Here is a 15,113-nt window from a genome sequence, read left to right on the forward strand (position 1 = left end):
GCATCTGCAGTTCTTTTGGTTTTTATTTAGTATTTAAATCCTATCTCAACCCGGCAGGCTACATTAATATTTTCCACTTAATTTCATCCTGAATAAGCATTACTGTATTTAAAAAAAACAAGTAAATTCAAGTTGCAAGTTGGCTCACATGGGATACATTCATTTTTTTGCCCAAGATTACTGAATTGACACCCATTGCAACACTTCTATGCCTAAGAGCCCCACATCCCTAAATGGATTTAATAATTGACTACTTACATTCTGGTCTATTTTGGTCAGTGTACGGAATCCAGTGTCAATGTCAGGTACTTCCAGATGAATTAATTACACAGAGTGCAGTTCTTCTGTTGATATTTTATTCCAAATAGCCTAACCTCAAAAGTAATTTGAATTTAAAACAATTATGTAAGTGTTACATCAAAGGAAGTGTGTATTCAGTACATTCAATCATTTGATTTTCCATTATTAATCTTTGTAAAGCACTTTAAGATGTTTTATTACATTGCAGGTGTCATATTAATTAATAATTGCTGCTTTTGTTAATATGGCTCGATTGATAAGAGAAATAGACACTTTCAAAACTAATTCCCCTTGTTGTCTCTTGGTTTCCAATGCAGGACATCTTGATACTTGGAGATTACAATGCAGCTTGTAGATATGTCACAGACAGTGACTGGCCTCAAATACGACTGCGTCAACACAAAAATTTTCATTGGCTGATTGGTGATGAGATAGATACAACTGTCAGTAAATACACACATTGTGCATATGACAGGTAATGCTGCCACACATTGATGTAAGTATTCATAGTGTATGTATTTTATGCTTCAAAAATATGTTCACTGTTTCAACCCAGTCATATTTCCAATTTTGACATTTTGCATGATAGCAGTTATACCTCAATTGGTACTCTCTTTCCTGAGTCAGAAGGTTACTAGCTCAAGTCACACTCCACTATTACCCTGACAGATGTGTTGTCTTTTGGTGAAGCATTGTCTGCCCTCTTGGATAGACCTACAAGATCCTGTGGTGATTTCTGGAAGAACAGCAGAGGAGTCACCCCCAGTGGTTTTGTCAATTCTTAACCCTTAATCCATGTCACAAAAATTAGTATTTGGTCATTATCACATTGCTATTTATGGGACCTTGTGGAGTACCAATTGGCTACTATGTGTCCTACATTCCAAGTACTTCAAAAGTACTTAATTGATTATAAATTGATTTTGGGGCATCGTGAAAGGTACTGTATAAATGCAAATCTCTCTTTTTATTCTTAGGTTTGTTGTGACCACAAAAGGATTGCTTAAGACCATAGTTCCGGGCTCAGTCAAGGCCTTCAATTTCCAAAAAGCTTTTGATCTCCCATATTATACAGTAAGAATGTGACATTTGTACACAATTGTGAACTGTAAAAAAAATTTTTCACTATAGCTTAGAAAATATTTATCAATAGAACAGTTGAGGGTCACATTGTGTATAGTTATTTTTATTGTCTTTGTTCAAATATTTAAAAAAAAATTGTTGACATTTTTGACATATATTTTAGATTTGTTTCTATACTACAGGTGAAAGAAGTCTCAGATCATTACCCTATTGAACTTGAACTGGAAGACGATCGTAAGTAAATAAACATTACCCTTTATTAAGGTGATTAGAACACGCGATTGTGAAGCATGATAACACAATGGAGCTTAAATTTTGGTAATCTCAGTAAGATTAACTTCTGATTAAAAATACCTCATAACCAGCTTAAAAACAATTACTGGTCAATACAATTTTATATCATGTGGTGAAGATACTTTTTGAACAGCGTTTTAAAGAGATTTTTTATTCATAATGTAGGCTTGTCACTCTTCTTAAGAAGCACAAAATAGTTGCATAATTCCCTTAAATTCTAATACCAGTCAAATACATTCCATGAGAAAAAATATGCACAGTTGGTGTTTACTTTAATATTTCATTTTTATCTCAACAAAGACTGAATTGTCAAGTTTAATGAATTGTAAAAAGAAGGAAGCACAGCATTTTGCTATCAGTTTTGTCAATAGCCCACATATAAAAATCAAAATACAGGCTGTTTTCCTTGTTGTTTAACCACTATGATGGTGATATTAAAGTTATAAAAAAGGGATAGATAACATTTTTATGGTAATTCATGGAAAATAGCATCGCTGGCAAAGTCAGCATTGCCCTTCACAAATCACGTTCCAGGCCAATTCATAGGACAATTAAGAGTCAGACACATTGACACATATCAGGAATCACATACAGTCCAGGTTGGGAAAGGACAGCAGATTTCCTTCTCAAAGTGATATCAGGAGATGAACTGGAATTTTACATCAGTTTGGTGGGTTTTTTGTCAGCACTGCTGATGCAATCTTTTAATTCTAGATTCTCTTAGTTAGCTGAACTTAAATTCTCAAACTGCTACCGTGGGTTTTGAATTGATGCTTCTGTATCATTAGTCCAGGATCTTTGGACTAGTAATCAGTGACTGGGCTACCAATATGAAACCACAAGTTTGCACATTTTCAATGGTATTCTCATTTTTCCATATTTTTTAATAGAATAGCTACAATATTTGAGAAATAAACTTACATGTTATTCAGATGAGTAGAATTTGGTGTTGCTTTACAAATTGATATGATTATGGCCAGAAGTACTGTGATCATTTAGAATTATTCTGACAGTGAGCGCCAAGTCATTGAAGTATCATTACTCCCAACTAGTTAAATACCTAAGGCAAGGGCAGATGAATTTCAGGCAATTGGAACCGTTGGCAAATCCAGATTGATATTTTCTAACAATACAGTAAAACTTTTTAAACAGTTGAGATTTTAGGGGATAATTTTAACATCCAAAATGGAGGAGTTAGAGTTCAGTGGGAAATGAAATAGATAAAAATCTGAAATGGGAACTCAACCAGCTACAAACCTGAGCCCTTCTAGTTTTAATGGAGGCAAAGAATCAGGCAAGCCACCAATCAGCTCTCAGGAGGTGGGTCAGTTGTTAAAGTCTTTTAAAGAGGTTGCATACTTCTATTTTTATTCTATGTCAACCAGGTTTCCCAGGCCTCAAGCAACCAGCAGTTAAAAAGGGCTATATCTATCAGTGAACAGTTTCATAGGACTGCTTGTGAGCTAGGAGGAAAAGTGCCTACTCAAGACTCACAAGCTTATTTGACCTTGCCCCCCAACTCCATGGTCTCATCTGATACCACCTTCCATCACTGATTCCTGCCAGACTCCTCCTGACATCCTCCCCATCATTAACATCTCCTCTAACCACAGCCTATCCATCATCCACTCCCTCACTAGCCCTGATCTCAACCTCCAATAACCAGGAATTTTACCTGACCCTTGACTGTGGCATATATAATATTCAGGTATGTGTATGGTACACTGCTGAATTAAAACCATTCATTCATAACTTTTAATAGTAGTTTTCAATGTGAAGTGTGGTATGTCATTTGAGGCAACATGAGCAGTAAATTAGAAAGCAAGTATTAGAAAGACAGCAATGCCATAACCCATGATGTTATCTGTCTATATCATTATATATATTCATTTTTAAAGAATATTGTTTGAAAAGAATGTGCTTGTTTGCCTACTAGCTCTTGCAATTGTCATGCATAGAGTGAAGCTTTCTTCTGCCTTATCCAATTTTCTCTTTTTGCATAGCTAACACTGCTGATGCTAAATATAAGACTGGGACAAGTATTGGCATCAGTGGTGGAATCAGTGGTGGTCCATGTAGCTGCGAAGGTGTAGATATAACATCCTGCGCTGGACGATGTGGTGCATATTCACCTAATTTTCCATGCAGTTGTACTGCAAGCTGTTCTAAACACCAAGATTGCTGTGCTGACTATGGAGACTATTGTTAAGGTTAGTAAAGCACAATCTGTTTGTGGTGTCTATTCAGAAGTTGTTAGATCCTTACTAATAAGCACATATTTGTGCCTTTTGACTCTGTTGGCTGTTTTGGAAATATGAAGGTGGCAAAGTTTCAAACAAAAGATCAACATACTAAATACATCTGTCTTAGACCTACATTCACATTGCAAACCAGATTAATTGATGTGAAAACATTGTTTGCTGTGAACCACCTCTGAATGGCCTCCAATACAGTTATATCCCTCCTCAAGTAAGGGGACAGCATTGTATGTTTATATGGTTTATAATACAGTGTGATGCCAACACCAGCTCAGGTTACCATGAAGGACTCTCCTTTTCAACCTCTCCCCACAACTGAGACATGGTGACCCTCAGGTTAAACTACCCCTGGGCGCCTCTGTCTGTATGAGGGAGCAGCCCTATGGTCAGGTAAGACTATGACAAAAACCAAACTAGGCTGGGCAATAGAATTGGAGGCAAGTCTTTGACTTGTGGCGAAGTTGAAAGAGTCCAAAAAGCCTTTGTAGACTCCAGTCACAAAATAACAAACTACTAGAGAAATAATCAACAAGCCTACATAATGTTAAACTTTGCAGCAATAAAATAAAAATCAAAGTGTTAATCAAACTCTGTTGCAGTCAGATCAGCCCATACCTTGAATACCACATAACAAATATGGTCACAGGAAAACTACAGGGGAACATTTTGTGCAGACAAGAACTTTGACGGTGATATTCAGAGTCATATTTTAAAACATTCACGGAAGCAAGGACCAGGTCTAGATTATTTTGCCATTTCCGGTCTCCAAACGGCATGGCAGGTTGCCAGCCTGGCCATGCCTTGCACATTTTTGAGGAGCCTAGTTGGAAGAGTTAGCTACCATTTTGCAAGTAGTCATTAGGTCTGTCAAGGCCACTGTGCACTCAACGACTTGAGTATACCAGTTCACAGTTGGGTCCTCCACTAAGGCCGAACCTCAGTTCTTTTTTTTTCTGAGTGACTTTTAGAAGAGCTGTTTTCTTTTCTGGGATTTTAATAGTAGGTTTTTATTTCTTATTTATAATCCACATAGGGAAAGGGGACAGCCCCACTTGGAGCTGGTATCCTTGGTGATTGTCTAAGTGCCCTCGGAGAGAGCAGGTTTGGCCAGTTCCCTGGTGGCATGACTTGAAGTGACCTTAGGGCAGCAAGCTGGCAAGCCAGCGAACACCTCATCCTGTCATACCTTTGCCACAATTACAAAAAGGCAATCTGAAACTATATGCTGCCATGTGGAGAACTCCCTCTCCATGATAATAGTCAGGCAGCTGCAGCCTCTTTCTTTTCAATTTTTAAAAAAAATGTCAGCAAAAGGTTCCTCCTTCTTAAGAAGTCATTTCTTTCTCTTACCTACTATGGCTGCTCCCAACATTGACAGTGAGGCTCCCAGTGTGTCGGTGATGAAGCCCAACCTCTGGATTTATTTGGATGCCATGCCTGTTGGTAAACATTTATTCAGGTACCTCTTCAAAAATCACCCTCTGGGTGCCAACAGCAGTACCTTTATTTCCTTCTAATGATCCAATCGAGACCCACAAGTAAAAATTCATCTTAATATCATAGATCTATTATGATGTGTTCCCTGTAAATAAAAGCAGGTGGTCTCCCATTATTGGCATGCACTTGACCTCAACTGACTATCCCCTAAATGCAGAATTACACCTTTAAGAGATGTATTGGCCATGAATTTTCTGAATGGTGAGTTCCATGTCAAATACCCAATGTTAGGTGTTTCTGATCTTCCAGTGGAAAAAAGGTCCCTCAACCATGCTGCTGGAATAATTGGAACATGCCACAGTGATGTTAATGGTATTTTGGAAGTGGTGCATTCAATGACTAATGTATTTGCCCCATAATATTAAGGGATAAAGTGATGTAGCAAATGTGTCACATATATTATTTGGTATTTCTCCAAAGTTAAACTTAAAAGCGGATCTGATTAAAGGAAACTGGATGAAAATATTTCCTCTGAATCAAAGTGAGAGGATCATTGATCGTTGTTGAAATAACTGCACAGACGCTGGTATCCCATCACCAAGTTTATTTACATTTGCACTCTACATTAACTGTGACCAGCCAGCTCCAAGCCAGTCCCTAGACATTATGAATCTCCTGTTTATATGTCAGCCAGGGCTCCCTGATTGGCCCAGGTTAACAACCCCAATCAAGGATCTCATAGTCAATGGATGCACCTGACCATTGTTCCAAATAAGGTCATTCAAAAAGAGTAACCAAGAAACAGCAAAGAGTAGCCTGGATATCTACCAACTCATCTGAAATCCTGTGTTTCAAGAAAGAGTGAATTGTGTATTAAAATAGCTAATTTAAAACATGAAGTTATATTTTCGCAGAGGTTAAAAATTTAGTTTCAGATCATCGATCTCGGTGACCCCAACACCCAAAGTAAAAAATTCAAATTTGTTCCACCCATTATGATAATTGTTTTTTGCTGAATAGGGAGGGTGATAAGAAGAGCAAGGCAGAGGGCTCAGGAAATTCTGATATTGTATACATAATGGGATGAGTAATATAGATCACTTCCTCGTCAGACTGTGCTGTATCAATGCTTGCATCATTGATGCACCTTTGCTACAGTACAACGTTTCACAAATTTCTGAGCCAATTAATTTGCTGTTTGGATTATTAATGGTTTATTTTTCTTTCAGGTCACATGTATTGATAGTGGGAAAGTTACCGGAAGTCTTGAAAGCTTAATTAAAAAGCCACCAAATGAACTCCAGAAGCAGTGAATAAAATTGATAATTGCAATTTAGCTGCATTTCAGTTTTATTAAATACGCTTGTCAGGATACTTGGAACTAGAATAATCACATTGCCACAGTGTACCTGAGAATAGAACAAATAAATACAAATTTAGACAGGTTTGGTTCCTGACTACCTGGGAACTACTTAAATCCAGACTCTGCCAGGAGGGAAACAGTTTCAAAGGGCCTGTTACATAACAGCGCAGGGCTTAGGATCAGGAGTAGCTCCATTTCACCTTGTGATCCTGCTCTGCCATTCAAAGGTGTTCCCTTGCACTCTTGAAGGGTCCAGAACAACTTCAGTTACAACTTATAGACATTGACCACATTTCAATATCATTTTCCATCTGCCAGTCTAAACAAATGAGTGTCAGTAACTCTGCTCTCAAGTCCCCACTGAATTTCCCAATATATACTTTCCAACAAGAATAACTGAATAGCAATAGGATGCAGAAATCCTGGGTGGTTTACCCATTTCTGTCACAGAGATGTTGAATCTAATCGTAGCACTCCAGCTATCAGCCAAGCTGAAATAAGTTAACTCAATGTGTACAAAAAGTCTCTATACCCATTTAATCAATACCATTAATTACAACAAAGATAGGTTAATACTTTAAAATTCGATCTAGACTTGAGTGAACAGCAATTCTTAGAATTAAAAAAGTCTGAGCTAAAGTGATGTGGTTACATTATATTGACCCTGAATTCTAACAACCAAGCAAAAAATATTGAATCATTCATCACTGAAAGGCATTATTAGCTCATGGTGTTTATTTCTGAGTTCCATCACCTTGCCTTACTGAATTGTTTCCCACCCACTCCCATTTTACAAATACAAACGATCCACTCTTTCAGCTAAATACAATTTACAGCTAAATGAGCCATTAAGCTGTTTCTTGGAGGCTGATTAACATCTCGGCATCTAACCAACTTAATGACCCAATATTGTCCTGGGTATGTTTTGCTTTTGAGATCATTTCTGTGACTGTAAATCCAGATAACAGCTTGCACCAGTACACCATTTTCTGGGAGAATGAAAATGTTTCAGGTTGACTGACTAATGGAAATATGAACAGCAATAAAATGAGATAAAAAGATAGAAGCTATTAATTCATGTAAACCTAAATGCTGGCTGATCCTGAAACTCTACACATGACTGTTGTGAGTGAGAGTGTGCCACTCCATCAGCTACTTCCAAGTGTTTAGTTGACAACAGCTCAAAGTATCTTAAGGAAGGAAGCCACACTGGATTTAGTTCGGGGAAATGATATTGGAGCATATTCGAGGAGAGGAGCATTTGAGAAACACCGAAAATGAGATCATTGGTTCGGAATTTTTATAAAAAAGATCAAAAACAATTACGCAACTGGAAAAGGGAAACTTCAGTGAATTGAAAAGACAACTGGCCCAGTTGAAGTGGGATGAAAAATTGACAGGCAAAACGGTAATTGAACCATAGGAGATGTCCTTCAAGGAGATTGTTCAGGGCACAATAGGCACATCCTAACAAGCAGGCACTGGGCCCAATACCTAATGCCCAGACTTGAGGGGACTCACTGGGCCTATGTCAGGGGTGGTGACACTGTGTTTGGGTTGGGCACTGGGAGTGGGAGCGCTGTGTTCCCTTTGGAAGTTCAGGGTAGTGCCAGGGGCCCAGACCAAGAGCAGAAGTAGGTCCCATGAATTCTTTCCTGTTCCTGACCACAAGGTCTGGGAAATGATATTGAAAGCTGGAATTTCCTAAAAGGCAATAAAACGAATCAGAAAGTTGAGGTTGATGGCAAGGATATTTCCATAGCAAGTTGATGTGATCTGGAATGCAATTAAAATAAAATGCCATCTGCTAAACTGCATCAATTAACATGTAAAACTCAAAATAGCACCTAAAATGAGCTTCTAAACACATGGCATTGCTCAATTCATGTACTATAAGCTTTGTCTGCAAAGTCGAACGATGACAGTTTGACCTTAACTAGTTTTATTAGATAAACCACAAAGTGAAGAAAGGTAGCTTCAAATCAAAGTGTGTGATCCACATCTGTTCTGACTACACACACTAAAACAAAGTAAATACAAGGCACTCAGTAAGACCATATGCTTACTTGCTCAAATAGCTCATTGAAGTTCTATCAGCCATTTTACACGACCACACATTGTCAAGACCCGCAGTCACCTCTTTATTTTCTGAATTTTTGAACATTAATCTTTGAAAACAAGAGTAAGAGACGCCTGTAGATATGGCAAACAAAATATTGAGACATGAGGTTGTCCCAGACATGAGGTGTGGCAAGCAACTCTTCAAGGTTCAAGGGTAGCATTGACTATATTGTCTTGCTTGTACGAGTCAGGCTAATTGTTCAGCTGGGAAATCATCAACAGAGTGAATCAGAAACATGTAAAAGTAAAGTACATTATATTATTCAACAGCCATATTTGTAAGGTCTCTATGGATAATCCCTCACTTTAAAAATCAACTGTAATCAAATCTCCATTTGCCAGTCTTTCTTGCAGTAGTATAGAGCCAATTCTGAGTGTCACTTGATCTATCTCTAAACTCCTAGGGAACTGCAAAATGTGTGATCAGCTGCAACACCAAGCAGCTGCTGCTGGGAAAACTCAAATCAAAATATCAAAATTATTTTATCGCTGGTTTATGACATTGTGATTAACTGTTTTCAACAAAGCCTTTGATGTTTATTCCCCCTGCTCATTAACCTATTCCCAGTCGGAACAGTTAAAAGGAAAATTACAAAATTACCCGACAATAGTGGGAAGAGGGAGACTCATTAGTCCCACCAATGAAGACTAGAAAATAAATGTGGATTATAGTTATATTCAACCCTAATTGTTTGAATTAAAAGGTTTTGATTAACCAAAACTTTTCTCTGATACAGAATTTATTCCAAAATCAGTGGCTAATAGCTGAATGTTTATTTCAAAAAACAAATTCTATTCCTAACAAAAATGAAAAAGGATGATACAGACATATGGGAATAGAGACAAAGGAAAAGCTGAAGATTTCAGTTTGGATATGAATCCAGTTTGAGAGTGCTGACAATCTTCCTGCAATCTTTGAGATAATTCAAAGCATATAAATAGTTTACTTGGACTTTCAAAAGACATGTGACAAAGTATCTCCCGTGAGGCCCGTAAAACGGCTCATGAAATAGTTGAAAAGTTACTTGGGTGGATTGAACACAAGAGAGGGTGAAGATAAATCCTTTGCTTTAGAAAATATAACCAGTGATGTTCCATAAATGGCTGTGTCAATTTTTGTGGTCTATCATCAAAGAGATTTGCCAAATTAAATTGATGGACTTCAGTAAAGGCAATATAAAGGCTTCTGAAGGTTAACATATGTAATAGAAATGAAACAGTGAACAGGTGCATAATGTGAAATCATATCCATTTAAATGAGCCAATATGTTTGAAAATGATTGCTAATCGTATTCTAAAAGCATCTGTTGGGTCTGAAGCACATATATACATGCCTTAAAAGTTATTCAACGGGGATTCACTGGACTGACTCCTGGGATGAGGGGATTTGTCCTATCAGCAGAGTTGAAGTAGATTTGGTTTATACTCTCCACGGTTTAGATGAAAAAGGTGTGATTGAATTGAAAAATGTACAATTGCTAAAGAGCTTGGCAGGGAAGATGCTTTTTGGTTACCCACTCTACGTGGTAGAACTAGAAGTTGCAGCCTCAAGCTAAGAATTTAGCCATTTAGGAAGAAGATAAAGCAAAATTTCTTTGCTCAGAGCTGTTAATTTTTGGAATATAAACAGAAAATGCTGGAAATACTCCACAGATCTGGCAACACCTTTAGCAAGAAATAGAGAAACATTGTTAACGTTTCAGGTCAATGACCTTTCATCACAACTGGGAAGAAATTAGAAATGCTTTGAACCAGTGAAAGGGGGAATGGTAGAAAGAACAAAAGGGAAGGCCCTAGGAAAGGGTGGAGGGCAGGATAGATGAAATGACAAAAGGTTTCATAGTGCAGAGTCATATGGGGTCATAAAAGGAGAAGTTAGGAGGTAAAGGATGACGTTGGAGGAGGATGAAAGGCAGAATCTTAAATAACCACCATCTGAGAACAAATTCAAAAAAAAAGAAAGAAAATCACAAAGCAAAACAATGGGGCTAGTTTTAAAAATGGATTGAACTATAGTATTTTCCCCACTACTGACGTCAGGCTATCTAGGCTATACTTCCCCATTTTCTCTCAACCTCCTTTTCTAACTAGTGGGGTTACAATAGCCACTCTCCAATCCATGGTAACTGTTTCGGGATCCGTAGAATCTTGCAAGTTGACCACCAGTGCATCCACTACTTCTGTGACTACTTCCATTAATATTCTGGGATGGAGATTATTGGGCCTTGGAAATTTATCAGCTTTTAATCCCATCAATTTCGTCAACACTATTTCCCTACTAATACTGATTTTCTTCAGTTCCTCCCTCTAATGAGAGCCTGTGTTCCCAAACATTTTTGGGATTTATTTTTGTCCTCCATTGTGAAGACAGAACCAAATTATGTATTTAAGTGGTCTGCCATCTCTTTGTTCCCCACTATAACTTTCCCTACATCTGACTGAAAGGGACATACATTTATCTTCATTAATCTTTTTCTCTTCACATACATGTAGAAGCTTTTATAGGATGTGTTTGGTAAGTGAATATTCTGGTAATACTTAGCTTATTTGGCAGCATTCATGGATAATTGAAACACACCACCTAGAGAACTGTGAATGCTAAATCATTGAGTATGTTCATGTCAGAGATCAACAGATTTTTGAACATTAGTAAGGGATATGGGGAGCATGTGGGAAGGTGTAGCTGAGCAGCAGATTTTATTGAATAACGAGAAAGCCTCGAGGGGCTGTAAAACACACTTCTGCTTCAATGCTAATATTCTTCAAGGAGCTATCCCGATTTTATGACAGGATACTGTTACAGGCTGCTGTTCATTCTGACTAGGGATTTGGATTTTGTAACTGAATTAGAGTCTTTATTCACAACAGTAAAGTTATTTCATACAAGACCCCAAAGTAGTCATTTATAAACCTCGTTTGCTACTATTATTATTTTGCTAGGCTGACTATAAATGTGAAGTGAAAATGAATTGGTAACAAATTAGTTTGCTGCATTCGACAAGAATTTTTGTAATTCATTCACGAGATGAGAGTGTTGCTGGCTGGGACAACATTTATTGCCCGTCCCCAATTGTTAGTTAACTCTAAGCTAAGAGTCAACCACATTGCTGTAGGTCTGGTGTCACATGTATGCCAGACCAGGTAAGGATAGCATTTTCCTTCCCTAAAGAACATTAGTGAATTTGATGAGTTTTTCCAACAATCAACAATAGATTCATGGTCATCATTAGACTCTTAATTCCAGATCTTTATGGAATTCAAATTCCACCATCTGCTGTGGTTGGATTTGAACCTGAGTCCCCAGAAACTTACATGGGTTTCTGGATTAACAGTCCAGCAAAAATACCATCAGGCTATCACCTTCCCCTAAACCAACCAGAAGATTGGTCATATGACAAGTATTGCTACATCATGAGGCATTTATCTTCCTCTATTGTGGGACATAAAAAGACTGCTTCACACACACTTCATCATCACTGGACATCGATGTAGCAATTAAATACAGCAAAGTGAAAGGAAAGAAATACTGGTAGTTATGCAGTGCCATCATCTCCTTGGTTACATCTTAAAGTATTTCATTGCAATATGAATAAAGAGGAAATATCTAAGGGACAAAAGTTATACTCTGACAAATTAAATACAATGCAGTTCATCAAAAATTCCAAGGAAATACAAGTAGAAAAAACAAGCAGAAACATATCCCCAGTTCTGGGAATTCTGAAACTGCAAGGAAGCAGAAGATCAAATAGAACATTTCTGCTGCAAATAAATTATGACACATTAAATACAGGGGTCTTGACATTGCTCTGTACATTGGATTAGATAAGCACTGTAGCTGTCATAGAAGAAAACATAGTAAAGGCATGTAGTATGATTCCAAGATACTTTCAAAAAATCCAATAATTCTATCTAATATAAAACTGAACATCTTTTTCCAATAAACAAAAATAGGTCAATTTTAAACAGATAAACATAAAGGAATTCAAGCTCTACTAAAGTGGCAAATGTTCTGAAATATCAAGCAATAAACTTTATTCATTAAGTGACCATAAAATAGCTGTGGCTGCATAATTATGTCAACGGTGACTTAGTTGATGATGCTCTTGTTCCTGAGTCAATAGCTTATACATTTAGGTTCCACCATAGGAATTGAGCATTAAAACCAATGCTGACAATCCCAGTGCATTTTTTGGATGATTTTTTTAAACCAAATCCTATCTCCTGTCTCAAATCGATCTTAAAAGATCTTCAAGAAGGCTAGCAAAGCCCTGCCAAGTGTACATCCCTCAACTAATGTTACGAAGAAAAAAATCTGATCATAGGATATTACCACTTATAGGAGTTTCCTGTGGGTAATTTACATGCAATGTTTTCTACCATGCAACAGTCACTTCACTTCAAAAGTCATTCATTGTGAAGAGTTTTGGGAAACCATATGAATGCAAGTCTTTTCTTTTTGCCTTTTTCTGTACTTTCAGTGCTCCTTAGTTTTGAAAAATTAAACAAACACGCACATGGCAAACTTTGCCCAGCCTATGACTTAAGGGTAAATATTGTTCAGAGAGAAATAAAATTAGTCAGTGCATTAGGCTATAGGTGGAGCCCCTGCACATGCTTCATATTAATCAGCATATGTCTTTGCTTAGGCTTTAAGCATCTTATTTTTAACCCATGAGAAAGGCAAAGTTGACAGTGGAGAGGCACACTATTAGCCTCCCCACTATTCAGACAGATAATTCTAGCCCATTATTGTATCTATCTTTTCCTTGGTAAGTAAACCAATGAGAAATCACATGAACAATATAAAATTTAGAATGTTCCTGTATATGTTTAATTTTAAAGAGGTCATTTTCTGACCAAAATAATTGAAACGGACTATTGTACCACCTGACCACCTGGCCAATGATGATAGCAAGACATTGGGCAAATTGTTTAAAATTATAAAAGTATTTTTAAAAATGGAACTGGTATACAGTTTAGGATATCATGCAGGTTTGTTTATATTTGGTTTCGCCTAAAGCAGCACCCCACGACAATGTTGTACCTCAAATTTAAAAATTGACATACATCAAAATGGCCACTCCAAGATATTTAGCTAAGCCACATTGATATGAGTGGAGAGGCCTGACAACATGGTTGTCAATATGTTGCATTTTTACTTTAAAAATTGTAACATCCTAATTTGTTTCCAAACATTATTTTACTTCACGAAATAGGTCAGAAGTGATAAACGTTCATCTATGTACAACAGAACAATAGATCTTTGTTATCCAAAGTCACCTTGTCCTTGACAGGAACTCTTGCTCTCAAACTTCGATCCAGTTCACAAAGGTTGTTATGATATAATGTGTATATACCTTTAAAGAGGTATATTTTAAACTCTTGTCAGTCATTGTACTTGTCAAGATGTGATGTATTAGCCCTATGAGTTGTAACCAATCTGAAAGCAGCTGTGGTTGAATTCAGACTTATGTCTCCCAGTGATCATTATCTATAATATATACTTCTATTTTCGAACAAAGAACCCACATTATTGTTTCGCCAATCTTTGTGTGTGAATGGTATGTTTACATCAAAGAAGAAGAACATAATATGGTAGCAGGGTGGCAGCATGTTGTTTGAAGATCTGACTGAGTAAAATACAAGTCCCAAACACGTTTCATCCATCAACTAGGTAAGAGTGAAATGACTATCAAGCCTCTTCGTGTGTAAGGAATCTGCAGCTTTGTAGGAATCCAAGCACCATATCTGCATTCTGGGATCACACTTCACCCCAACCAGCAGGCCCTGGGATCCCAATAGGAATCTTCAAATCAGAAAGAACTTAATTAGCAAAAGTCCAATTGCTGCAAAATTCCAACAGGACCAGAAATTAGGTAGCAGATTTCTGATGTTTTCACTTTAATTAGAAATCTACAGACAGGGGAATTCATTACTGCTGAAACTAAATACTACAGAGTGGACTGTGAAGAAGAATCTATCCTGTAACAGCTAGAGAAAGGCTGTAAAGAAAAGCTACTTTCCCTATCTACTTTCATTTCTGAAGTCTGCAGCTATTTTGCCACCCAAATCACTGCTTTAGTGGGCTACTGTCTCATTACAGAGAGATGGTGGTGTTTTAACCGAAGGGTTACCACTCCTCAGGTGAGTGAAGAGGTTGAGAAGAGAGTCCTTCGTCGTACCCTCAACCGGTGCAGGAATTAGTGTCACACTGCAACTCTAACCAGTTGTCCAGCCAAGTCAGCAAAACCAAACTC

The 15,113-nt window shown here is 37.4% G+C and overlaps 1 protein-coding gene across 2 annotated transcripts in view; it reads left to right on the forward strand.

The window, feature by feature from the left end:
* The window catches only part of LOC109921298 (deoxyribonuclease-1-like), an 18,195-nt gene extending 11,487 nt beyond the window's left edge, over positions 1-6,708 (forward strand). For both annotated transcript variants that reach the window (XM_020521328.2, XM_048614366.1), the window contains exons 7-11: positions 618-775; positions 1,278-1,374; positions 1,566-1,617; positions 3,681-3,887; positions 6,602-6,708. In XM_020521328.2, the coding sequence (XP_020376917.1) occupies positions 618-775; positions 1,278-1,374; positions 1,566-1,617; positions 3,681-3,886 (513 nt within the window). In that variant the 3' untranslated portion in view covers position 3,887; positions 6,602-6,708. The remainder of the gene's footprint in view (positions 1-617; positions 776-1,277; positions 1,375-1,565; positions 1,618-3,680; positions 3,888-6,601) is intronic.
* Positions 6,709-15,113: the final 8,405 nt, after the last annotated feature.

This window comes from Rhincodon typus, chromosome 30 (assembly GCF_021869965.1).
Source record: "Rhincodon typus isolate 14 chromosome 30, sRhiTyp1.1, whole genome shotgun sequence".
NCBI classification, from domain to species: Eukaryota; Metazoa; Chordata; class Chondrichthyes; order Orectolobiformes; family Rhincodontidae; genus Rhincodon; species Rhincodon typus.